General features: G+C 57.9%; 2 protein-coding genes across 2 annotated transcripts; one reads left to right on the top strand and one right to left on the bottom strand.

The window, feature by feature from the left end:
* The first annotated feature begins 245 nt into the window (after positions 1 to 245).
* LOC138850720 (aflatoxin B1 aldehyde reductase member 3-like) lies at positions 246 to 10,263 on the top strand. Its single transcript, XM_070079211.1, has 7 exons — positions 246 to 570; positions 2,476 to 2,663; positions 2,818 to 2,922; positions 3,589 to 3,685; positions 3,942 to 4,044; positions 4,567 to 4,696; positions 7,624 to 10,263. Exons 1-7 carry the CDS (start codon positions 357 to 359, stop codon positions 7,783 to 7,785), a joined length of 999 nt encoding a protein of 332 aa, XP_069935312.1. The 5' UTR covers positions 246 to 356; the 3' UTR covers positions 7,786 to 10,263.
* A 5,805-nt stretch (positions 10,264 to 16,068) lies between these two features.
* LOC100353185 (aflatoxin B1 aldehyde reductase member 3) lies at positions 16,069 to 24,257 on the bottom strand. The gene is made up of 7 exons (XM_051858053.2): positions 23,936 to 24,257; positions 21,082 to 21,269; positions 20,821 to 20,925; positions 20,054 to 20,150; positions 19,694 to 19,796; positions 19,085 to 19,214; positions 16,069 to 17,072 (listed from the first exon to the last, which is right to left on the bottom strand). Exons 1-7 carry the CDS (start codon positions 24,147 to 24,149, stop codon positions 16,911 to 16,913), a joined length of 999 nt encoding a protein of 332 aa, XP_051714013.2. The 5' UTR covers positions 24,150 to 24,257; the 3' UTR covers positions 16,069 to 16,910.
* Positions 24,258 to 25,136: the final 879 nt, after the last annotated feature.

Below are 25,136 nucleotides of genomic sequence, written 5' to 3' on the forward strand. Positions count from 1 at the left end.
CTCCACACGCCAAGCGCCACGGCCCCGCCCTCTACACCGGACTCTCACCACGCCTCCGACCCCGCCACCATCAGCCGCGAGCTCGCCGCGGCCCCGCCTGATTCTCCGCGCCCTCGCCAAGCCCCCGACCCCGCCCGCTTCTCCTCCCGCTCCCCACGCCTCCGCCCCCTCACCGCGCTCTCGCCACGCCCCCTACCACGGCTCTCCTGCTCTGACCCCGCCCCTCGCTCCGCCCTCTTCTGCCCGCTGCTCCCTCCGCAGTCAAACTGGGCGCCACAAGTGTCCGAGCCTCTGGCCGCCGCCCGCTGTGAGCTGCGCCAGAGCGATCTCAGTCCTCAGCCGCCGCCGCCGCCAGCATGTCCTGTCCGGTGAAGCAGCGCCGGCCGGCCACCGTGCTGGGCGCCATGCAGATGGGGAGCCGCATGGACGCCCCCGCCAGCGCCGCGTCGGTGCGCGCCTTCCTGGAGCGCGGCCACAACGAGATAGACACGGCCTTCGTCTACGCGGACGGCCAGTCCGAGACCATCCTGGGCGGCCTGGGGCTCGGGCTGGGCGGCGGCGACTGCAAAGGTAAGGGCTGCCCCTGACGTCCCCCCGAGAGCCGCCGTTCCCGCCGCGTGGGGCGCCGACCCGGCCCACATCAGCAGCGCTGGGGCGCCCGCGCTCATCCCGTCCCGGGTCCCTAGACGGTACTGAGTCTTACTCCCTGCCTCCCTTTTCCCCTGCGGGAAAACTGCCCAGGACCCACCTGCCAGCTTCAATCCAACCCTGCTCTGTCCTGGAGCCCCTAGGCCAGGCCCCCTTCGTAGGGGCACTGAAAACGCTGGACGCTGGCCCCAGACCCGCAGATGCCCTTGACCCTGCCCTTCCCGTCCTGGCTCCGGTTTGCACAGCCCCCATCAGACGGGGGAGTCTGGGGGAGATCTGCTTCCTCCGTGGCCCAGGCCAGCCTTGCCCAGACCCTCGACTTTGTTCCAGTGCCCTGTTGGACGGGCAGCGCCTCCAGCCTGAGAGCCATGGTGGCCCCTGAAGCAGTGGGGAGCAAACAGCGTCCGCAGCCTCCCCTGCCAGGCTCTGCCCGAGGCTGCAGGAGCCAAGTCCACCATCCTGCAAGCCCAGATCCAGGTGCCCGGGAGGGAGCCTTTCCCCAGGGGAGTGCAGAAGGCCGTGGTCAGACAAGGGAACGGTGTCCTTAAAGAGGGGGCAGAAGCTTACCCAGGAGTAAGAGGGAACGGGGACATCCAGGCAGTGGCTCTGGGTGTGCAAAGGCACTGAGGTTCTGCCATGTGCTGGAGAGTCACAAGCCACTTGGGGGGGCTGGGGCACTCCTCCTGGATCAGAGACTGTGGAGGTGCTGACCCTGCCTGGCCGGCACAGAGGGACCTCAGGAGTGTCGGCTGTGGCGGTGCTATGCGTTGGCAGGATGCGGAGGCTTTGCCTGGTGGAGTCCCACCCCTGAGTCACAGATAAGACAAATGCAGCCCTGCAAGGACCCCCAGCGTCCCCCTTCTAGCCCCTGGGTCATCGGATTTCAGGTTACCCTTGTGGGATTTTTTTGTTTTGTTTGCTTGTGTCCTTATCCAAATCGTTCTGCATTGCTGATCCCAGGGTCAAAGTGCTCACAGTCCGATCCGGAAGGGGTGACATGGAAGTGTCCCGATCCGGAAGGGGAGGGGTGACATGGAAGTGTCCCAAATGAGTATTCAAACCGGTTTTCTCCCTGTCGAAAGCTCGCCCACACCCGGCGTTATGGCCCCTGGCTTTCGCCCATGACCCCATGCTGTCAACTGAGCTCGCCCCACTCAGCAGATGGCAGCCTCAGCCTTCCCTTTGGAATGGGATGGCATTCTAAGCAAAGCTTCCGGAGCTCCCAGGCCAGCCTTCGGGGTCTGTGCACTCGGTTCCTCCAGCCCCTTGTGACTTCCCTGCATCCCGGACCCTGGGGCCACCTTTGCACCATGAGCCCTCAAAGACAGGGCAAGTGTCCCTCCTGCAGTCCCTCGGCCAGGCCCTGGCCCACCATGCTCCCCAGGAAGCATCCGGGTACTGATAAAGAGTCAAGAGCTCCCCTCTGCTATGGCCTGGGAAAGCAATAGAAGATGGCCCAAGTGCTTGGGCCCCTGCACCCGTGTGGGAGACCCGGAGGAAGCTCCTGGCTCCTGGTTTCAGATCGGCGCAGCTCCAGCCGTTGCGGCCATCTCTCTCTCTACCTCTCTCTGTAATTCTGTCTTTCAAATAAATAAAATAATTCTTTAAAAAAAAAAAAAAGTCAAGAGCTCCCTACAGTCAGAGCCATTTCCACGCCTACATTCCAGGTGAGAGGATGGGGGCTCAGAGAGAATAAGAAACAAGTTCAAGGCCCTGGAGCTGGGGAAGGCAGAGCTGAGATGTGCCGCAGGACTCTCTCCATGGTTCCACTGCACCCCGTCCGATGTTTGGGAAACTGGCCTGAGCCTCATGTGTGTTTCCTCACAGTGAAAATCGCCACCAAGGCCCTTCCACTGGACGGGAGGACGCTGAATCTTGACACCATCCGGTCCCAGCTGGAGACGTCGCTGAAGCGGCTGCAGTGCCCCCGCGTGGACCTCTTCTATCTACACTTGCCTGACCACACCACCCCCGTGGAGGAGACGCTGCGCGCCTGCCACCAGCTGCACCAGGAGGTGAGGGCGGCCCACAGCTCCAGACACGGACTCTGCCCCTCTTCTCGTCGTGAAACCACCGGGAGAGGGAGCAACCAGGAGGCACGGCACGTCCCGCGTGCCCCTTCCTGGTCTCCTGGGCAGCACTGGTTCTGACCGCGGCCTCTCCCCGCAGGGCAAGTTTGTGGAGCTGGGTCTCTCCAACTACGCCGCCTGGCAGGTAGCCGAGATCTGCACCCTGTGCAGGAGCCACGGCTGGATCCAGCCCACCGTGTACCAGGTGAGGGCTGCGCTGTGGACCCGGGCTGCAGGGTTCTGCTCTCCTGGGATCCTGCGCCCTATGGACAGCCCCTGCACTCCGATCCCTCCATGAACAGATCCCAGGTGGCGCTGGCACTGGCACACGTCCTAGCTCCCCAGCTGGGCCCAGGCACCTGCTCCCCCCAAGCTCGGGTGTGCACTAGGTGCCTGCCTTCCCCGCTTGGCTTCCCACTGCAGCCTGGCACGGTGCTCCCCTCCCTGGGAGGAGCGCTCAGGTCTCACCCAGGTGGCTCCTCCCTGGGAAGCTTTCCCCATGGCTCTCAGGCCCCACCCTGACCTCCCCCTCCCTCAGTCAACAAATGATTGTCCTCCACGCGGTGAGCGCCAGGCTTGGGCCCAGAACTTCCCACTGTACACGGATGGCCTCTTTCCACGGTTGCACCTGTTTACTGTCTGCCTTGCTCTAAGTTATTATTGGAGGGACATGGACTTTAGGCTGTGGGGTCTCTGGTACTGAGCCAGAGGGTGCCTAGCACTGAGGTTGAATGAAGGAATTCTCCTTAGACATACGCACCCCGTAAGTATATGCCACATCCCTGATGGTTGATGTGCTAGGATGGTAAGGACTGAACGGAGGGTCCCACAGGGTACTGTGGGCCCCCTGCAGCTGGTGCCTCTCCCCCAGGGCATGTACAACGCCACCACCCGCCAGGTGGAGAAGGAGCTGTTCCCCTGCCTCAGGCACTTTGGGATGAGGTTCTATGCCTACAACCCTTTGGCTGGTATGCATCCCCCTGGGGACAGCCCTCCTGGGGTGGGAGCCCAGGCCCTGCTCTGTCTCTGCTGCTCCTGCCCCGGGGGACACCCAGCCAGGGCCTGGGAAGCAAGGGGGGCCATGGGAGGAGGGGCAGGCAGCTTGCTCCCTCCTGTGGCCTTCCTCCAACCCTGGGGCTCCCCACCTGTGGTCCAGGGCCCAGAGGGGTCTGGCCACCTGTGGGAGGGCTCTGGTCCAGGGTTCTGATAGCAGCCTTCCTGCAGGGGGCCTGCTGACGGGCAGGTACAAGTATGAGGACCAGGATGCAGAAATAAAGCCGGTGGGCCGCTTCTTTGGGAATAAGTGGGCTGAGATCAACAGGAATCGGTGAGCTGGGGCTGTCTTTGTGCAGGGTGGTGGGGGTTGGGAGAGGGGCAGTTGTTGGAATGTTGGAGGGGAGAAGCACATTTGCCAGGCTGCTTCGGGGCAGGGGGGGGGGGGGTTGGAATCTCTTACAGCCTGCGTTACTTCTGCCACAGCCTCAGTGGGGTTTCCTCTGCTCTGGGGCCTCTGTGAGGAGTGGGGGTCCTGGGCCCACGTGGTCTTCCACGTCCTAGCTCTGCCCTGAGAAGTCACCTGCCGGGCAGGAAAGACAGAACCAGGGCTGGAGGCTCAGGAGCCTGGGCCGGCCCTGTCTCTGCTCCATGGTGGCCCTGGGTCAGATGGGGGCAGGTGCGTGATTCTCAGGAGCAGAGATGTCATCGGGGCCTCTGGGGAGGCTGATGTGGAGGGGACACGCCCCTCTGTGCAGCAGGGTGGGCGGGGACTGCTGGCTGCCTGGCTCTCTGGCCCTGGCCCCCAGTGCCACCCCCGTGGGTCTGACCCCTGTGCCTGTCCCCACCCGCCCAGCTACTGGAAGGAGGAGCACTTCAAGGGCATCGCCCTGGTGGAGAAGGCCCTGCAGGCTGCGTATGGCAGCAGCGCCCCCAGCATGACCTCGGCCGCCCTGCGCTGGATGTACCACCACTCCCAGCTGCAGGTAAGCGCGCTGCCCTGGGCCCCAGCGTCCGCTCCTCTAGGGGGCCAGAGGGGACTGCCAGAGTTTGTCTTCTTGTGAAATTTCTTGTTTTCCACTGTGTTATCTTAAGTTGTTTTGTTTTGTTTTAAAGCTGTATTTATTGATTGAAAGGCAGAGTTACAGGGAGTTGAGGCAAAGACAGAGAGAAAGAGAGGGAGAGGTCTCTATCCACAGGTTCACTCCCAAAATGGCCACAACAGCCGGAGCTGGGTTGATCCAAACCCAGGATCCTGGAGCATCTTCCATGCCTCCCACTTGGGTGCAGGGGCCAAAGCACTTGGACCTTCTGCTACTGTCCATGCACATTAGCAAGGAGCTTGATCAGAAGTGGAGCAGACGGGGCTCACACCTGTTCCCATATGGGTTGCCGGCACTGCAGGTGGAGGCTTTCCCCACAGAGTCACAGCTCCGGCCCCTATCTTAAGTCTTTTTCAAATGTTCTTTGTTCCCGGGTGGGTGCCAAGGTTTGTAATAAAGTTTTTATGAACATTAAGTTAGCTATGACTTCGGCCTCATGAGTATGATCTCCCAATGCTGTGGATGCGGAAGCTCAAGTGCACACAGCTAATAAAGGGATTACAATGTTAACACAGCTTTAACTGCAAAACCCATCAGTCTCACTCCTCTGCTGGGAGCTGTGGTTCTCTCTCCTGCTGTCCCCAGTCTTCCTGGTGAAACCATTTTTCCACCATCAGCCTAGGACTTTCAGAGGACATGCCACAAGGAGGCTGCTTCCAAATGTGTGGAGAGAAATGGCACTGAGGTTTCTACTAAGGGGCCGGAGCTCTCCTTCAGAGCACCTGGGCACCCTCCCAGCTCTGATCCTGACCCCTGTTCCTGCTAAGGCAGACCCTGGGAGGCAGCGACAAAGGCTGAGGTAGTTGGATCCCTGCCACCCGCATGGGAGACCTGGATTGTGTTCCCACCTCCTGGCTGTTGCAGGCCTTAGGGGAGTGAACCGTTGGATGGGAGCCATCTCTGCCAGTCTGTCACTCTGGTTCTTGATTTCTCAAATAATAATAATTAGGAAAATGGAATTAAAACATAAGTCTACTTGATGCATAAAATTTTTTTAAAGATTTATTTATTTATTTGAAAGTCAGAGTTACACAGAGAGAGAAGAAGAGGCAGAGAGAGAGAGAGAGAGAGAGAGAGAGAGAGAAAGAGAGAGGTCTTCCATCTGCTGGTTCACTCCAGATGACCACTATGATCAGAGCTGGGCCAATCTGAAGCCAGGAGCCAGGAGCTTCTTCTGGGTTTCCCATGTGGGTGCAGGGGCCCAAGGACTTGGGTCGTCTTCTACTGCTTTCCCAGGCCATAACAGAGAGCTGGATCAGAAGTCAAGCAGCTGGGGCTTGAACCAGCGGCCATAGGTGCAAACATTTTGAAACATAAATACCAGGAGTCTTCCAGCAGTTCATGGACAATGCACATTATGAAAAACTAGGCGTGGATTTCAATTAAGTTTTATTTTTTAAAAGATTTATTTTATTTATTTGAAAGAGTTACAGAGAAAGGTAGAGACAGAGAGAGAGAGAGGTCTTCCATCCACTGGTCCACTCCCCAGATGGCCACAGTGGCTGGAGCTGCACCGATCCGAAGCCAGGAGCCAGGAGCTTCTTCTGGGTCTCCCACGTGAGCACAGTGGCCCAAGGACCTGGGCCATCTCCACCACTATCCCAGGCCACAGCAGAGAGCTGGACTGGAAGAGGAGCAGCAGGGACTAGAACCAGCGCCCATATGGGATGCCGGCACTTTAGGCCAGGGTGTTAACCCGTGGTTCTCCGGTCCCTAAACTTATCTTCAAATTCCTTTTTCCATGACCTCCTTCCTCACCTCCATGTATAGTAGGGGCTTTTCATGACTTTTCACACTCATAAGCACTCTGAAAATAGAGAAGAGTGAGTATCAGAGAGGTTAAAGAACCAAGCCGGCCGGCGCCGCGGCTCACTAGGCTAATCCTCCGCCTTGCGGCGCCGGCACACCGGGTTCTAGTCCCGGTTGGGGCGCCGGATTCTGTCCCGGTTGCCCCTCTTCCAGGCCAGCTCTCTGCTGTGGCCAGGGAGTGCAGTGGAGGATGGCCCAAGAGCTTGGGCCCTGCACCCCATGGGAGACCAGGAGAAGTACCTGGCTCCTGCCATTGGATTAGCGCGGCGCGCTGGCCGCAGCGCGCTGGCTGCGGCGGCCATTGGAGGGTGAACCAACTGCAAAGGAAGACCTTTCTCTCTGTCTCTCTCTCTCACTGTCCACTCTGCCTGTCAAAAAAAAAAAAAAAAAAAAAAAAAAAAAAACAAGCCACGGGGCCAGCACCGTGGCACACTTGGTTGATCCTCTGCCTGCGGCACCGGCATCCCATATGGGCGCCGGTTCTGGTCCCAGCTGCTCCTCTTCCAGTCCAGCTCTCTGCTGTGGCCCAGGAAGTCAGTGGAAAATGGCCCAAGTGCTTGGGCCCCTGCACCAGTGTGGGCAACCAGGAGGAGCTACCTGGCTCCTGGCTTTAGATTGGCCCAGTGCCGGCTGTGACGGCCATTTGGGGAGTGAACCAACAGAGGAAAGACCTTTCTCTCTGTCTCTCTCTCCCACTGTCTATTACTCTGTCAAATAAAAAAAAGAAGAAGAAGAAGAAAAAGAAAAAGAAGAAAGAACCAAGCCACGTTTGCACAGCTGCTGGGTGGCAGAGCTGGGCTCTGGGCGAGCAGGGTGGCACCTGGGCAAGGACACAGCCACAGAGTCACAAAGACACAGCCGCCCCCGGCTCCTTGAGTCCTTTCTGGCACTACAGGGAGTGACCAAACCCGGACACCACGGCAGGGCGGGCAGCTGGCTGGGCCGTGGGGGTGACGGCAGCCCCGGTGTGCACTGAGCTGACGTCTGTGTCCCCCTTGCAGGGCGCCCACGGGGACGCGGTCATCCTGGGCATGTCCAGCCTGGCGCAGCTGGAGCAGAACCTGGCAGCCGTGGAGGAAGGGCCCCTGGAGCCGGCCGTCGTGGAGGCCTTCGAGCGAGCCTGGCACCTGGTTGCCCACGACTGCCCCAACTACTTCCGCTAGGCTGCTCCCGGCTCAGCTGCCATGGCCCTTATCTGAACGCCTTCTCCGTCCCCCCCCCCGTCCCCCCCCCCGCCAGTCTCTGCCTTAGCTGAGGCCTCCAGACCCTCAGGGTCCATGCGCTCCCTCTCCAGGCCCCGACCTGGGCCTGTGCCTTCGCAGTGCGGGCGGCTGAGGCCGATCCTGCAGGAGCTTTGCCTGCTGAGTGAGGCGGGCCCTTCCCTGGTGCAGCCCTGCCCGGGTGAACCCCAACCTCATCTCCTCTGCTGCTTGCAACTCATCCCGCAGCCCGCCCTGGGCCTGAGCGGGGGCTGAGCCAGGCGCTGGGTCTGAAAGGGCAGATGCGGTGGGAGGGGTCCCCAGGTCTCCTGGTCCCAGTGCCAGCTCCAGGCTGACCGCTCAGCAGTGGCTGCGGGCCCTCAGTCCTCCCCGGCCGCAGGGTGTCTCCCTCAGGAGCCTCGCTGGGTCCTTAGAAATGGGACCTCGGGGACGAGTCCCCGTGAGCGTCACCAGCAAGGACAAGGCCCCTCAGGAGGCCTGGCCCCTTTGTCACTGTCCCTGTCTCTGCCCTGGCTTCACTCTCACCCAGCTGAAGCCCCTGTCCTGCCCTCGGTAAGACTCGGCCTGGGCCCTGGCCTCCTTCGCTTGGGGTGGGGCACAGGCAGCCGGGTCCCGTGGCCTCTGCCAGTCCCTGGAGGCTGGGGGTAGAGGCCCAGGCCTGCTGGTGGCTGTTTGCCCATCCTCCCCATCTCCCTGCTTAGACTCCCTCCAGACCTGGGCTGGGATGAGGCTTCAAGTACATATTGAGGGCAGCAGAGCAGGCAGCCAGCACTTGGAGCTGTCTCTTGAAATTCTAAAGGGGCTCACTTGGAAATCCAGACCCTGTCATGAATTTATAAAACTCTGATCTCAGAGGCTCCTGGCCTCGGATCAGCCCAGCTCCAGTCGTGGCAGCCACTTGGGAGTGAACCAGGGGATGAAAGATCTCTCACTCTCTCTGCCTCTGCCTCTCTGTAACTGTTTCAAATAAATAAAGGAATATTTAAAAAATGAAAGAGAGAGAGAGAGAAAGAGAGAGAGAGAGAGAAGGAGGTGGCCCTCCTGTTTCATCTGTAGCCGAAGTCCCCAGTGTGAGCGGTGCACCTCCTGCAGCTGAGTGGCTTAATTCGATGAAGTGGCCCCCGTTGATACAACCCTTAAAAAAATCCTTGCCAGCTTTTCTCTTAGAGAAGTTCTGCAACGAACTCATCATCCCAAGACTCACCTGGAAATTCCAGGGACCCCGAGTAGCACAGTGATGTGGAAAAAGCAAGTTGGAAGGCTGGTGTCTCCTGATTTGGGACTTGCTAGAGAGCTACAGTGGTGACAGTGTGGTGTGGGCACAAGGACAGAGGTAACTCAGGGGCAGGCAGGGTCCTGAAACTCCTCTGCACGCGTCAGTGAGTTGATCCTGGAGGCGGGCATCACGTCCACTGGGTGGGGGCAGAATCATCCTCCTCGCGCAGAGCTGGGCCAGCTGGGTGTCCTCACGCAGAAGCTGCAGGATGGAAGCCTTGCTCAGACCAGTCGCCCAGATGAACTCCAGACGGACTGAGCCCCCAAGTGGAAGGGCTACAATTCTAAAACTGTAAGGGGAAAGCATAGGAGTGAATCTCCATGACCTTGGGCTACACAGTGGCTTCTTAGCTGAGACACCAAGAGCCCAAACAAGGAAAGAAAAATGAGAAGCAGCGGACACTAAGTGATGGAACAAGGACGTGAGCCTCTGCCGTGCTCCCTCATTGCCCAAAGGAGTAAACCCTGGGCACTCCTCGCCCTTGAACTGTTGGGCAGGAAGTTAGGTATGAGCTTATGTGTGTGTGACAAAGGCCTCCGGAGAAGACTTCTATGTCCAGCATATGCATCTACATCTCAAAGTCATCCCGATAATGCTTCAGGGGCAGCCGGGCATTCGCTTCCTGCCCTGCCCCCTTCTACCTGATAACCTGCCAGGTGGGAGCCCCGCCCCTTCTGCCTGACAAATCTTCCACAGTCTCCCAGATGCAGCCTAGTGTCTGCATTTCAAACACCCTGCTCCGGATCCCCATTCTCTAGGGGGTCCTGCTCACCCTTCCTCTGAACCCAGGATGGCGCCAGCTAGGCTTCCTCCTGTCTGATACCTTCAAGGGAAAACTCAGATAGGAGCTTCTTAATATTTACAGCCATAAAATCCTTTGTTTCAGGAGGAAATGGGTGAAGACAGAGACCCATCTCCTTAACCCCCCCCCCCCCCCCCCCGGGCCTCAACCGGACTGCGCGCTCAGCCCTCTGCCTCTCTGCTGAGCCGCCTGCCTGGTCTGGCCAGGTGTACTCTCTCTACTCAATCATGTAACCTCGCTCCTTCCCCCCCACCCCAGTCTCTCAGGCTCTGTCTGGAGGGGTGCCCATCCATCCTTACGGATGTCCCTTCCCTAATAAACCTTGCTATTTTACCTCCCACTACTCTCTGTCTCACGCCTGAATTCTTTCTTGTGCGAAGACAAGAACCCTGCAATTTCTCCTGTAACAGAACCTCAGTTGGATCTCACACCCTATTGCCTTCATACCCCACCCCCCACGGCCACCTGAAAGACCAGTTCCAGGAATTCCCCTCTGCCTGCTGCCCCCTCCCCAGCCCCAGCCCCAGCCCTCCTAAAATATAAAAAGGGTTCGGGGCCTTCCGCCACGTGTTCCATCATGGGCACAGGGACAGTTGGTCATCCACCTCTACAGATTCATTTTCTCTGAATACATTCGGTCTGGCTGTAAATCCGTGCACTGCTTCCTCTCTATTCTGTGACTCGTTTCCTAACATTTTGATGCCCCGTGTGAGGAGGCACCAATCTGCAACACTTTCCCTAACACTAAGCAGATGTTTAAACCCCAAAGTCTTAGGTTAACAGTTAGCTGACTGGGGCTGGCTTCATGGCACAGCAGGTTGTCACCACGTGTGATGCCAGCATCCCATAGGGGCACCAGTTCATGTCCCTCCTGTACTGATCCAGTTCCCTGCTAATACACCTGGGAAAGCACTGGAAGATGGCTCAAGTGCAAGGATCCTTCTAACCCACATGGGAGAACCGGATGAAGTTCCTGGATCCTGTCTTCAGCCTGGCCATTGCAGCCATTTCAGAAGTAAACCAGCAGATGGGAGATCTGTGTGTGTGTGTGTGTGTGTGTGTGTCTCCCTCTCATTCTGTAATTCTGCATTTAAAGTAAATATAATAAATCTTCTTAAAAAATAATAGTATTGGATTATTGCTGATGATTGACAGATTAAAGATGGAGGCTTGAGTCAATTGTGGTGTCTGGTAGACGGGCCCACTGGGAGGACTAGCCCAGTGGAGTGTGTCCTCACGAGCCAGTTCTCACAAGAGGATAGATTATATAGGCAGAGTTCAGCCCAGCTGTTCTCTCTCTTCCTGGCTCTCCTGGGGGCCCTCGCTCTGCGTGTGTGCCACCACCTACCACCTGCCACAGACACTGGACCACTGGGCTGCCTGACCCTGAACCTGCACAGTCATGAGCCAGGATGAACCTGCTTTCTTCATAATTAGAGTCCCCCAGCTATTGTAGATGAAGTATTGAAAAGCTGACTCATGCAACCACCAGGGAAGAGTGGAAAAAATATTGCCAATCACATATCAGTTCAGGAGCATATATCTAGAATATGGCCGGTGCACTTGTTAGGTAGGAAGTTAGATATGAGCTTATGTGTGTATGACAGGCCTAAAGAGAAGACAGCTATATCCAGCATATGCATCTACATCTCAAAGTCATCCTGATAACGTTTCAGGGGCAGCCCAGCATTCGCATCCTGCCCTGCCCCCTTCTACCTGATAACCTGCCAGGTGGGGGTCCCCGCCCCTTCTGCCTGACAAATCTTCCACAATCCCCAGATGCAGCCCAGTATCTGCATTTCAAACACCCTGCTCTGATCCCCATTCTCTAGGGGGTCCTGCTCACCCTTCCTCTGAACCCAGGATGGTGCCAGCTAGGCTTCCTCCTGTCTGATACCTTCAGGGGAAAACTCAGATAGGAGATTCTTAATATTTACAGCCATAAAATCCTTTGTTTCAGGAGGAGATGTGTCAAGACAAAGACCCATCTCCTTAACCCCCCCCCCCCCCCCCCCCGGCCTCAACCGGACTGCGCGCTCAGCCCTCTGCCTCTCTGCTGAGCTGCCCGCCTGGCCTGGTCAGGTGTACTCTCGCCATTCAACCATGTAACCTCACTCCCCTCCCCCCAGTCTGAGCGACTGGGCACTCTCTCTCAGGTCCTGTCTGGAGAGGTGCCCATCCGTTCTTACGGATGTCCCTACCCTAACAAACTTTGCTATTTTACCTCCCACTACTCTGTCTCACACCTGAATTCTTTCTTGCGCGAAGACAAGAACCCTGCAATTTCTCCGGTAACACACTTACAACAGTAACATATACAAACAGTTGAACAATGGGCCAAGGACCAGAACAGACCTTTCTCCAAGGAGACACACACACACACACACACACACACACACACACACACACACATGGCAGGAGCTGCTCAAGGCATTACTCTGAGGGAAAGTGCAAGATCACAATGACTCAGCAGGAGAAAGCAGTTCAAACCACACCTACTAGGACGGCTAGGGGAAAGGAGACAGTGCTGCTAAGGATCTGCAGAACTTGGGCCTTCCCACCCTGCTGGTGGGAAAGTGGCGTGGAAGGGCCGTGGGGGAGCAGGCTGACAGCTTCTCCCAGATTAAGCACAGAGGTCGTGTGGCCCACCAGGTCGCTCCTCCTGCGTTTAGTCCAGAGAAGAGAAAACTTGTATCCACATCGAGGCTTCCAGGAATGTCCACAGCAGCATCATTCATAACAGACAAAAAGTGGAGGGGCCGGTGCTGTGGTGCAGTGGGTTAACACCCTGGCCTGCAGTGCCGGCATCCCATGTGGGCGCCAGTTCGAGACCCGGCTGCTCCTCTTCCCATCCAGCTCTCTGCTACAGCCTGGGAAAGCAGTGGAAGATTTATTTAAAGATTTAAAGGTTTATTTAGTTATTTGAAAGTCAGAGTTACATAGAGAGAGAAGGAGAGGTAGAGAGAGAGAGAGAGAAAGGTCTTCCATCCGATGGTTCACTCCCCAATTGGCCACAAAGGTCTGAGCTGTGCTGATCCGAAGCCAGGAGCCAGGAGCTTCCTCTGGGTCTCCCATGCCAGGGCAGGGGCCCAAGGACTTGGGCCATCTTCTTACTGCTTTCCCAGGCCATAGCAGAGAGCTGGTTGGAAATGGAGCAGTCGGGACTCGAACCGCAAACAGTAGCTTTTACCTGCTACGCCACAGCGCCAGCCCTGCTGTTTCGAATTTTTAATTGTTTTTGTAAAAAAGTCACTAGTGACCTGACCACTTGTATGTGTTATGTTTTATTTATTTATTTTAAGATTTATTATTTGAAAAAAAATGATAGAGAGAGAAAGACAAAGATAGACCTTCCATCCACTGGTTTACTCCCAAAAACAGCCCCAAGAGCCAGGCAGAGCCAGGACCCTGCAGCTCCCTCCTGGTCTCCCCCATGGCTGGCGGGGCCCAGGTACCTGTGCCATCATCGGTTGTGCTCCCAGGCCGTTTCAGGAGGTTGGAGCAGGAGTGGAGCTGCCAGGACCCAAAGTAGCACTGCATTATGGGTTGCTGGTGTCACAGGCTGCAGGTTAACACACTGCACCACGATGCTGGCCCCAAAGCTGTTCAAAAACAGAGAAGAAGCAGCAGCATTTGGCTGCTGAATCCCTGTGGGCAGTGCCCAGTGGGGAAGGCCACTCCGCGCCCTGATATTGAAAGACCATCTTACAGTGAGAGCCCAGCTCCCCGGGGAATGTTTTCACTCACATGCCTGGTGCCAGTGCGGACTGCCAGCGGGGTTTGTTTGCCGCTGCTGAGGCGTGGCCGTGAGATGGGTCATCTATGACGAGAGGTTCATGCTGGCTCCCGGTTCTGGGGCCTGGAAAGTTCAAACACACGGCACCAGCATCTGCTCAGCTTCTGCGGAGGCCTCGTGCCGCTTTAACCCAGGGCGGGAGGTGGAAGGGCCAGCGGCCACGTGTGGCAGGGACCCCCAGGGGAGGCCGCCATGCTGAAACCACCTGCTGCCCTGCTCTCTGGCCGGTCCCGGGGGCTTGGCCACTCACTCAGGCAGAGAAGGAGCTCCCGCCCTCGGGAGCAGCATGGGTGGCCCCAGCACCATCACAAATGAGACCAGATTCCAGCAGGGTCTCCCCAGGGCACCCCCCCACCCCCGGAGCAGGAGAGTGAGAAGGGAAAGGGGTGGAGCTGGAGGGAGGGCCCCTGGGCTGAGGCGCTGGCTCAGGGTCCGTTCTGGGTTGCCGGTTCCTGGAGACGGGGGTGGTGAGCACGGCCAGCGTCTCAAGTCACGTTCTGAACACCTTTCAGGAGCTACGGGAAGGCACGCGTGTCGGGCTCCGTAACTAAATGTTTAAGGTTTTTTTTTTTTTTCCAAGATTTATTTTATTTATTTGAAAGGCAGAGTTACAGAGAGGAGAGAGAGAGAATCTTCCATCCGCTGGTTCACTCCCCCAGATGGCCGTAGTAGGTAAGGCCATGCTTAGCATCTAAGCAGACAGAGGCCAGGAGCCAGGAACTTCTTCCGGGTGTCCCCACATGAGCGCCGTTTCCCGTCCCGGCTGCTCCACTTCCTCTCCAGCTCTCTGCTAATGACCTGGGAAGGCAGTGGGAAACAGCCCAAGTCCTTGGGCCCCTGCACCCCTATAGGAGACCTGGAAGAAGCTCCTGGCTCCTGGCTTTTTATCAGCCCAGCCATTGCGGCCATTTGGGGAGTGAACCAGCAGATGGAAGACCTATCTGTCTGTTCCTCTCTGTCTGTTCCTCTCTCTGTTTCTATCTCTGTCTCTCTCTCTCTCTCTTTTTTTTTTTTTTTTTTTTTTTTTTTTTTTTTTTTTTTTGACAGGCAGAGTGGACAGTGAGAGAGAGAGACAGAGAGAAAGGTCTTCCTTTGCCGTTGGTTCATCCTCCAATGGCTGCCGTGGCTGTCGCGCTGCGGCCGGCGCATCCCGCCTATCCGAAAGCAGGAGCCAGGTGCTTCTCCTGGTCTCTCATGGGGTGCAGGGCCCAAGCACTTGGACCATCCTCCACTGCACTCCCTGGCCACAGCAGATAGCTGGCCTGGAAGAGGGGCAACCAGGACAGAATCCGGTGCCCCGACTGGGACTAGAACCCAGTGTGCTGGCGCTGCAAGGCGGAGGATTAGCCTACTGAGCCGCAGCGCTGGCCTCTCTGTCTCTTAAATAAACAAATAAATAAATCTTTTTTTAAATTTCCATTTTTGCTGTTATTGGTGAACCCTGCCTTTGTTTATTCTGGTGCTAGTATTTTTGGCTTAATCTCTTGCTTTGTTGAAATCTGAGTATATTGGCAATATACAACACACAGTTCACTTCTCTTTTTTTTTAAGATTTATTTATTTATTTGAAAGGCAGAGTTACAGAGAGTCAGAGGCAGAGAGAGAGAGAGAGGTCTTCCATCCAGTGGTTCACTCCCCAGATGGCCCCAATGGCTGGAGCTGTGCCAGTCCAAAGACAGGAGCTTCTCCGGGTCTCCCACACGGGTGCAAGGGTCCAAGGACTTGGGCCATCTTCTCCTGCTTTCCCAGGCATAGCAGAGAGCTGGATCGGAAGTGGAGCAGCCGAGACTCCAACCAACGCCCATATGGGATGCCGGCACTGCAGGCGGCAGCTTTACCCGCTACGCCACAGCAGTGGCCCCATACAGCTCACTCCTTTAACCACTTCTTTCCACATGGATTCCGATGGTCCTTGACTTCTGGCTGACAGAGTCATCTCTTCTCAGCTCTTTCTTAGTAAGTTCAGTGGCAATTCACTGAGCCCTTAACAGTGGGCAAGACATTATACTGGGTGACTGGACAGAAAAGCAGGTAATTCCTTCTAAAGAAACATCTATCGAACCTGATCTGGTGAATTATAACAATACAGTCTCATTGTTTTATTTGAGGTGTATTATTTGTGACTGTATAACACCAGTCAAATCCTATGTAATTATAAAACCCAATATGCTATCAAAGATAAGTAATTTTGTAGTTAGCTGCCATTAAAAAAATAACACATTTATTTGCATCCCATTAACACAAATATGAAAACGTGAAGCTGACTTACTGTGCAGTTACTGCAACACACTGAAGTTATATTATTCACTGTGCCTCAACAAACCCGTATTAGGAAATAATCCCACGAATAGGTATTTTTAAAAGAGATTTATTTATTTATTTGAAAGTCAGTTCCAGAGAGAGAATGCCAACTGCTAGCCCCCAGCTGCCCTCACCCAAGCCAGGAGACACTGGACGCGTGGGGGATGGGCCACCAGCAGGCCTGGGCCTCTACCCCCAGCCTCCAGGGACTGGCAGAGGCCACGGAACCCGGCTGCCTGTGCCCCACCCCAAGCGAAGGAGGCCAGGGCCCAGGCCGAGTCTTACCGAGGGCAGGACAGGGGCTTCAGCTGGGTGAGACTGAAGCCAGGGCCGAGACAGGGACAGTGACAAAGGGGCCAGGCCTCCTGAGGGGCCTTGTCCTTGCTGGTGACGCTCACGGGGACTCGTCCCCGAGGTCCCATTTCTAAGGACCCAGCGAGGCTCCTGAGGGAGACACCCTGCGGCCGGGGAGGACTGAGGGCCCTTAGCCACTGCTGAGCGGTCAGCCTGAGCCGGCACCAGGACCAGGAGACCTGGGGACCCCTCCCACCGCATCTGCCCTTTCAGACCCAGCGCCTGGCTCAGCCCCCGCTCAGGCCCAGGGCGGGCTGCGGGATGAGTTGCAAGCAGCAGAGGAGATGAGGTTGGGGTTCACCCGGGCAGGGCTGCACCAGGGAAGGGCCCGCCTCACTCAGCAGGCAAAGCTCCTGCAGGATCGGCCTCGGCCGCCCGCACTGCGAAGGCACAGGCCCAGGTCAGGGCCTGGAGAGGGAGCGCATGGACCCCGAGGGTCTGGAGGCCTCAGCTAAGGCAGAGACTGCCGGGGGGGGGGGGGGGGGCGGGACGGAGAAGGCGTTCAGATAAGGGCCATGGCAGCCTGAGCCGTGAGCGGCCTAGCGGAAGTAGTTGGGGCAGTCGTGGGCAACCAGGTGCCAGGCTCGCTCGAAGGCCTCCACGACGGCCGGCTCCAGGGGCCCTTCCTCCACGGCTGCCAGGTTCTGCTCCAGCTGCGCCAGGCTGGACATGCCCAGGATGACCGCGTCCCCGTGGGCGCCCTGCAAGGGGGACACAGACGTCAGCTCAGTGCACACCGGGGCTGCCGTCACCCCCACGGCCCGGCCAGCTGCCCGCCCCGCCGTGGGGTCCGGGTTTGGTCACTCCCTCTAGTGCCAGAAAGGACTCAAGGAGCCGGGGGCGGCTGTGTCTTTGTGACTCTGTGGCTGTGTCCTTGCCCGGGTGCCACCCTGCTTGCCCAGAGCCCAGCTCTGCCACCCAGCAGCTGTGCAAACGCGACTTGGTTCTTTAACCTCTCCTGGACTCCCTCTTCTCTATTTTCAGAGTGCTATGGGCGTGAAAAGTCAGGCAAAGCTCTCGGCTCCCATTTACTGAGCCCTATTGCACATGAGGGCGCTGCAGGGAGGTCATGGAAACAGGATTGGAAGAAAAGTCTATCTGGGTTCAAAAGAGTTTTGAAACCCATGCTTAGATGTTTCATAATACACAGTGTCCATGAGTGGCTGGAAGGTTTCTGGTATGCATGGAATTCAAAACTCTTTTAAAGGTTTATTTAATTGGAGCCAGTGCCATGGCGTAGAGAGTAAAACCGCTGCCTGGGACAGAGGCATCCCATATGGGCACCATTTCAAGTCCAAGCTGCTCCACTTCTGAGCCAGCTCTCTGCTGTGCCCTGGGAAAGCAGCAGAGGATGGCTCAAGTCCTTGGGCCCCTGCACCCACGTGGGAGACCAAGAAGAAGCTCTTGGCTCCTGGCTTCATATTGGCACACTCTGGCCATTGTGGCCATTGGGGGAATGACTTGGGAGACAGAAGATCTCTCTGTCTCTGTCTCTCTAACTCTGCCCTTCAAATAAACAAATAATTTAAAATTTTTATTTATTTATTCATCTGAAAGGCAGAATTACAGAGCGAGGAAGAGACAGAGACCTTCTGTCTGCTGATTCACTCGCCACAAGGGGCTGGGCCAGGCTGGAGCCAGGAGCCAGGAGCTCCATCTGGTGTCTCTATGGGATGCCCGCATTGCAGTCAGTGAATGGTTCAACTCGCTGAGCAACAATGGTGGCTCCTCAAAAAAATTTTAAATGTTTATTTAATTATTACTTTTCATCTATTGGACAGACATAGCAACAGACATAGAGAGATCTTCCATGCTGAAGGGATTTTTTGGGCACCAAATATATCTATATTTAAACTGTTTTCCAAAACTGTTTTTCTAATTATTATTATTTGAGAAATCAGGAGACAGAGAAGGCAACAGACAGACAGAGAGGGCAGGAGCGGGAGCCAGGAGGTAGGGACACAAAACGCGTCCCCTTGTGGGCGGCAGGGATCCAGCTATTCAGCCTCCCTTGGTCTACATTAGCAGGAAGCTGGGTCAGAAGCCAGAGCCGGGAGCTGAACCCAGAGCTCGGGTGTGGACCGTGGGCACCTCCACGGCATGCCTGAGTGCTTGTTTTGCCAATGCATTTGCAAGTAGCTTCGTACATGGCACTCAATGCAAGTGTCCTATGCAAAGTGGAGAAAGGATTTGACCAAGAAGACTGGGGAAAATGAGAGGGAGAGAGAGAACTAACTCCAGCTCCCAGCAGAGGAGTGAGACTGATGGGTTTTGCACTTGAAGCTGTGTTCAAATTGCAACCCAAGCACTGTGGCAAAGCCTCTGCCTGTGGTGCCCGCATTCCATATGGCCACTGGTTCATGTCCTGGCTGCTCCACTTTCTGACTCAGCTCTCTGCTATGGCCTGGGAAAGCAGTAGAAGATGGCCCAAGTCCTTGGGACCCTGCACCCACGTGGGAGACCTGGAAGAAACTCCTGGCTTTGGATCAGCCCAGTGCTGGGCTTTGCTGACTTTGGGAGTGAACCAGAGGGTGGAAGACCTCTCTCTCTCTCTCTCTCTCTTCCTCTCTGCCTCTGACTCTCTGTAACTCTGCCTTTCAAATAAATACATATCTTAAAAAAATAAGAAATTTCACAAAGATAAGACAAACTCTGGCAGTCCCCTCTGGCCCCCTAGAGGAGCGGACGCTGGGGCCCAGGGCAGCGCGCTTACCTGCAGCTGGGAGTGGTGGTACATCCAGCGCAGGGCAGCCGAGGTCATGCTGGGGGCGCTGCTGCCATAGGAAGCCTGCAGGGCCTTCTCCACCAGGGCAATGCCCTTGAAGTGCTCCTCCTTCCAGTAGCTGGGTGGGTGGGGACAGGCACAGGGGTCAGACCCACGGGGGTGGCACTGGGGGCCAGAGCCAGAGAGCCAGGCGGCCAGCAGTCCCGCCTACCCTGCTGCACAGAGGGGCGTGTCCCCTCCACATCAGTCTCCTCAGAGGCCCCGAATACATCTCTGCTCCTGAGAATCACGCACCTGCCCCCATCTGACCCAGGGCCACCAGGGAGCAGAGACAGGGCCGGCCCAGGCTCCTGAGCCTCCAGCCCTGGTTCTGTCTTTCCTGCCCGGCAGGTGACTTCTCAGGGCAGAGCTATGACGTGGAAGACCACGTGGGCCCAGGACCCCCACTCCTCACAGAGGCCCCAGAGCAGAAGAAACCCCACCAAGGCTGCGGCAATTCCAGGATGGTTCAAAAGATGTAGGTGCGGGTGGCAAGAGATTCCCCCAAACAGCTAGACACCTCCCATCCCAATCCAGACACAGACAGCCCCAGCTCACCGATTCCTGTACATCTCAGACCATCTATTCCCAAAGAAACGGCCCTCCGGCTTTATTTTTGCATCCTGGTCCTCATACTTGTACCTGCCCGTCAGCAGGCCCCCTGCAAGAAGGTTGCTGTCAGACCCCTGGCCCAGAGCCCTCCCACAGGCGGCCAGACCCCTCAGGGCTCTGGACCACAGGTGGGGAGCCCCAGGGTTGGAGGGAGGCCACAGAAGGCAGCGAGCTGCCTGCCCCCTCCTCCCATGGCCCCCCTTGCTTCCCAGGCCCTGGCTGGGTGTCCCCCGGGGCAGGAGCAGCAGGGACAGAGCAGGGGCTGGGCTCCCACCCCAGGAGGGCTGTCCCCAGGGGGATGCATACCAGCCAAAGGGTTGAAGGCATAGAACCTCATCCCAAAGTGCCTGAGGCAGGGGAACAGCTCCTTCTCCGCCTGGCGGGTGATTGCGTTGTACATGCCCTGGGGGAGAGGCACCAGCTGCAGGGGGCCCACAGTACCCTGTGGGACCCTCCGTTCAGTCCTTACCATCCTAGCACATCAACCATCAGGGATGTGGCATATACTTACGGGGTGCGTATGTCTAAGGAGAATTCCTTCATTCAACCACAGTGCTAGGCACCCTCTGGCTCAGTACCAGAGACCCCACAGCCTAAAGTCCATGTCCCTCCAATAATAACTTAGAGCAAGGCAGACAGTAAACAGGTGCAACCATGGAAAGAGGCCATCCATGTACAGTGGGAAGCTCTGGGCCCACGCCTGGCGCTCACCGCGTGGAGGACAATCATTTGTTGACTGAGGGAGGGGGAGGTCGGGGCGGGGGAGGCCTGAGAGCCATGGGGAAAGCTTCCCAGGGAGGAGCCACCTGGGTGAGACCTGAGTGCTCCTCCCAGGGAGGGGAGCACCGTGCCAGGCTGCAGTGGGAAGCCAAGCGGGGAAGGCAGGCACCTAGTGCACACCCGAGCTTGGGGGGAGCAGGTGCCTGGGCCCAGCTGAGGAGCTAGGACGTGTGCCAGTGCCAGCGCCACCTGGGATCTGTTCATGGAGGGATCGGAGTGCAGGGGCCGTCCATAGGGCGCAGGATCCCAGGAGAGCAGAACCCTGCAGCCCCGGTCCACAGCGCAGCCCTCACCTGGTACACGGTGGGCTGGATCCAGCCGCGGCTCCTGCACAGGGTGCAGATCTCGGCTACCTGCCAGGAGGAGTAGTTGGAGACGCCCAGCTCCACAAACTTGCCCTGCGGGGAGAGGCTGTGGTCAGAACCAGTGCTGCCCAGGAGACCAGGAAGGGGCACGCGGGACGTGCCGTGCTCCCACTCCTCTCTGGGACTGCCCCGGTTGCCCCCACTCTCCCGGTGGGAACAGGACGAGAAGAAGCTCAGGGCCGCCCTCACCTCCTGGTGCAGCTGGTGGCAGGTGCGCAGCGTGTCTTCCAGTGGGGAGCTGTAGTCAGGCATGTGCAGGTAGAAGAGGTCCACGCGGGGGCACTGCAGCCGCTTCAGCGACGTCTCCAGCTGGAACCGGACGCTGTCGGGTTTCAATGTCGTCCCATCCATTGCAATTGCCTTGGTAGCGATTTTCACTTGGAAGGGAGACAAATGGAGGCTCATGTCAGTTTCCCAAGCATCAGACGGGGTGCAGTGGAACCGTGAAGAGAGAGACCTGCTGCACATCTCAGCTCTGCCGTCCCCAGCTCCGGGGCCTTGAACTTGTTACTTTTCCTCTCTGAGTCCCCATCCCCTCACCTTGAAAGTCGGCGTGGGAATGGCTCTGACTGTAGGGAGCTCCTGAGGCTTGATCAGAACCCGGCTGAGCGTGGTCAGGAAGAGCTGGGAGGTCCCCACCACAGGGACAATTTCTGGTGAGCTGCACAGGCCAGGCCTGGCCCTGAGGCCACATGCTCCCTGCCCTCCAGGGCTCACGGTGTAAGGGCCACTCTGCTAGGAGAGCCCAGGGCAGGGGCCGGCGCTGTAGCGCAGTGGGTTAAAGCCCCAGCCTACAATGCCGGCATCCCATATGGCACTGATTTGAGTCTCACTGCTCCACTTCCAATCCAGTTCCCTGCTATGGCCTGGGAAAGCAGCAGAAGCTGCTCCAGTACCTGAGCCCCTGCACCCACATTTGAGACCTGGAAGAGGCTCCTGGCTTTAGATCAGCCCAGCTCCACCCGTTCTGGCCATTTGGGAGTGAACCAGTGGATGGAAGACCTCTCTCTCTGTCTATCTCTCTCTGCAACTCTGTCTTTCAAACAAGTAAAATAAATCTTAAAAAAAAAAAAAAAAAAAAAGAGCCCAGTGCACAGACTCGGGAGCCTGCCTGGGAGTTCAGGAAGGCTTTGCCTAGACAGAGGCTGCCGTCTGTGAATTGGGCGAAGCTCGTCTAGAGCATGGGGCACAGGTTAAAGGAGGAGGCAGGAGCGCCGCGTGTGGGAGCCCCTGCCCAAGTCCAGGGAGAGACAGAGCAAGAGAAGAGCCGCAGACCAGGTCCCGGACCTGGGTGCACTCCCTGGAGTCCTGACACAGGGGCCCATAGGAGCCTCTGAATGCTTGTAGGACAGGCGCCCAGTGCTCAGCCTGGTAGGCTTGGAAGATGGCCCTGAAGGCAGCATGGACAAAAGCCTGTCTAGAAACAGGGAGACCAGTAAGGAGGCTGAGCAGGATTCAAGACAGAGATGTGAGAGGCGTCCATGAGGGCCCCAAGGAAGGAGAGGCAGGGGTCAGGCAGACTCATCCCCGTAGGACAGGCACATGGTTGGCCCCCAGCTCAGTGCGGGGAGCTCCGTACATATCCCCCAGCCCCTCCGGGGATTGGCTGGTGGAGGAGGAAGAGGAGAGACCCTCTCACACTTTTCATGCTTAGAAAGTCACTTGTTGGGTAGAGGCAGTGAGCAGAGCCCTCGTGACCTGGGAGAGAATGGGTTTGAGACCTGCTCACGAGGGACTCTCCCCTCCCACCACCACCCCTCCCCTTCTGGATGGGGGCTTCAGATCTGAGATCTGAGGACCACCTGGACCCCGCTGGGCCTGGCCTCAAGGACGGAAGAGAAGGAGTTGGAGAGGAAAACAGCAAAGCAGGGGAAAGATCAGCGTCTCCCTGGGAGGCAGTGGGGGATCCGCAGAGAGGCCACGGAGGTCCACGTGGCCGAGGGTGGTGGGGCTCTCTCATCTGAACCGGGGACAAAGGCTCAGCGTGCAAGGAGGCCACATGTGCCAATGCAAGCAAAGCCACCAGGGACATTTCTGAGGCTGCCCTGTGTGTGCCAGGCAGGGCTCCGGCCTCTTCCGACGGCCTCAGAGTCAGCAGGCCCCCATGACACAGCCTCCCGAAGCTGCCGTGGCTCCTCCAGCACACAGCCACGCAGTGCCTTTGCACACTCGTGCCCACTGCCTGCAGCTCTCTTTCCTCTCCTCCTCCTCTCCCCCCACCCCTTTCCTTCTTGACAGAGAGACAGGATGGATTTCTGATTCGTTTGCTGGTTTACTCCCAAATGCCTGGTGGCTGGGAATTGGATCCGGGTCTTCCACCTGTGCGACAATGACCCAACTAGAGCCATCACAGCTGCCTCCCAGGGATGCAGCAGCAGGAAGTCGGGAGAGGGAGCTGGCCTGCAATGTTTCCTTTCGGGCCCGACTTCTCCAGGGGCTCTCTCCCGGGCGCCCTGGCTCTGGGCTTGCAGGAGGGTGGATTTGGATCCTGGAGCCTCAGACAGAGCCCAGAAGGGGAGGCCGCAGACGCTGTTCCCCACTCCCCATCTGCTCAGGAGCCACCGCGGCACCCGGGTGCAGGTGGCACTGCCAATCCAACAGGGCCCTGGGAGCAAAGTCGAGGGCCTGGGGCGAGACTGGCCCGGGCTATGCAGGAAGCAGGTCTCCGCTACGTGGTCTGCCTGGCGTTCCTAAGTCTGCTGGGAGCTGTGCCAACCGGCGCCAGGGTGGGAAGGGCAGGGTTCTGCCGACCAGGGAGTCGGGAGCCGCTGAGGCTCCTACATCGAGGGTCTGGAGTTCTCAGTGCTCCAGAGGAGGGCCCAGCAGAGCTGTTCCAGGAGACACCAGGGTTCGGAGCCGGGGGGTGGGTACTGGGCTACCTTCCCGGAGGGGAAAAAGCAGGAATGGAGTGATGCAGCTCCGTGCAGAGTCGAATGTGGCTGCGGAGCCTGGGGTTCCCAGAGCCGCGCAGTGTCCCGCGGGAGGCAAGTGCACGTTGGGTCTGGGCCTGTCGGGAGGGTCGGCTGTCAGGGGCAGCCCTTACCTTTGCAGTCGCCGCCGCCCAGCCCGAGCCCCAGGCCGCCCAGGATGGTCTCAGACTGGCCTTCTGCGTAGACGAAGGCCGTGTCTATCTCGTTGTGGCCGCGCTCCAGGAAGGCGCGCACCGACGCGGCGCTGGAAGGGGCGTCCATGCGGCGCCCGAACTCCATGGCGCCCAGCACGGTGGTGGGCAGGCGCTTCTTCACCGGACAGGACATGCTGGCGGCGGCGGCAGGCCTGGCAGCTCGGGCGCAGGTCACAGCTGTCGGCTGAGGGCCCGCGGGTAGAGCCGCTGGACTGGTGTTTAAGGGTGGTCAGGCCCCGCCCACCATGGGAGGGGCTAGGGGCCTACTGGGGCGGGGGCGGGGCGGGGCTGGCAGTGGGGGCGGGGCTTGAGGCGGGATCCGGCGGTAGGGGCAGGGCGAGCGGCGGGGTCCACGGATGTGTGCGGCACAGGCATCGACACTTCTTTTCACTTCCGCATGGCTGTGGCTTCTCGCCGATGACCTTGGTTTGGGGTGGCCTGTCCCCGGAAGTGAACTGGGTGTGGGAGCTGTGAGCCAGTCCCAAGACTCAGGGCTGGAGCGCCTAAGCTCCCTGCTGTGGCTGGGGGGCACATGGAGCAGAGTGCAGGGGGTGGGTGACCTCAGCGCCCTGTGGCCCCGAGGCTGAGGCTCGCCAGCCAAAGGCTGCCGCCCTCCCTGGCACGGGTTGCTTCCCCCAGCCCAGTTACCAGTGACAACTGTGAGCCTTGGGTTCTACACCCGAGGGAAAATACCTTTCTTAAAAAAAAGGATTTGTTAGAAAGCTTCAGTGACAGAGAGAGGGAAAAACAGAGAGAGTGAGATCTGCCACCCACTGGTTCACTCCCCAGTCGCTGCACCAGCCAGGGCTGGGCCAGGCCAAAGTCAGGAGCCAGGAGTCCATCCTGGTCTCCCATGTGGGTGGCAGCGCCCGGAGCCTTGAGCCATCATCTACTGCTTTCCCAGGCGGGTTAGCAAGGAGCTGGGTTGATAGTGTGTGCACCTGGGACAGGAACCAGCACTCCAGTACCGGGTGAGGGTGCCGCAGGCGGCAGCTTAACCTGCTGCGCCACAGCTGTTCCCAGGGTGGCCAGTTTGTTGGCCATGGAGATGGCTGTGACCTTGGAGACAACAAGCAGACTTCGTCCTTGAGTTGTTCCTGTGGTATTACATCACTGTCGT

This window comes from Oryctolagus cuniculus, chromosome 7 (assembly GCF_964237555.1).
Source record: "Oryctolagus cuniculus chromosome 7, mOryCun1.1, whole genome shotgun sequence".
Lineage (NCBI taxonomy): Eukaryota > Metazoa > Chordata > Mammalia > Lagomorpha > Leporidae > Oryctolagus > Oryctolagus cuniculus.

Bases quoted from the DNA above. Each gene is read 5' to 3' on its own strand.
- LOC100353185 (XM_051858053.2), bottom strand. From the start codon at position 24,149: ATGTCCTGTCCGGTGAAGAAGCGCCTGCCCACCACCGTGCTGGGCGCC. The intron at 20,926-21,081 runs GTGAGGGCGGCC...CTCTCCCCGCAG, and splicing joins GCCACCAGCTGCACCAGGAG to GGCAAGTTTGTGGAGCTGGG. The intron at 20,151-20,820 runs GTGAGGGCTGCG...CCTCTCCCCCAG, and splicing joins TCCAGCCCACCGTGTACCAG to GGCATGTACAACGCAATCAC.
- LOC138850720 (XM_070079211.1), top strand. From the start codon at position 357: ATGTCCTGTCCGGTGAAGCAGCGCCGGCCGGCCACCGTGCTGGGCGCC. The intron at 2,664-2,817 runs GTGAGGGCGGCC...CTCTCCCCGCAG, and splicing joins GCCACCAGCTGCACCAGGAG to GGCAAGTTTGTGGAGCTGGG. The intron at 4,697-7,623 runs GTAAGCGCGCTG...TCCCCCTTGCAG, and splicing joins ACCACCACTCCCAGCTGCAG to GGCGCCCACGGGGACGCGGT.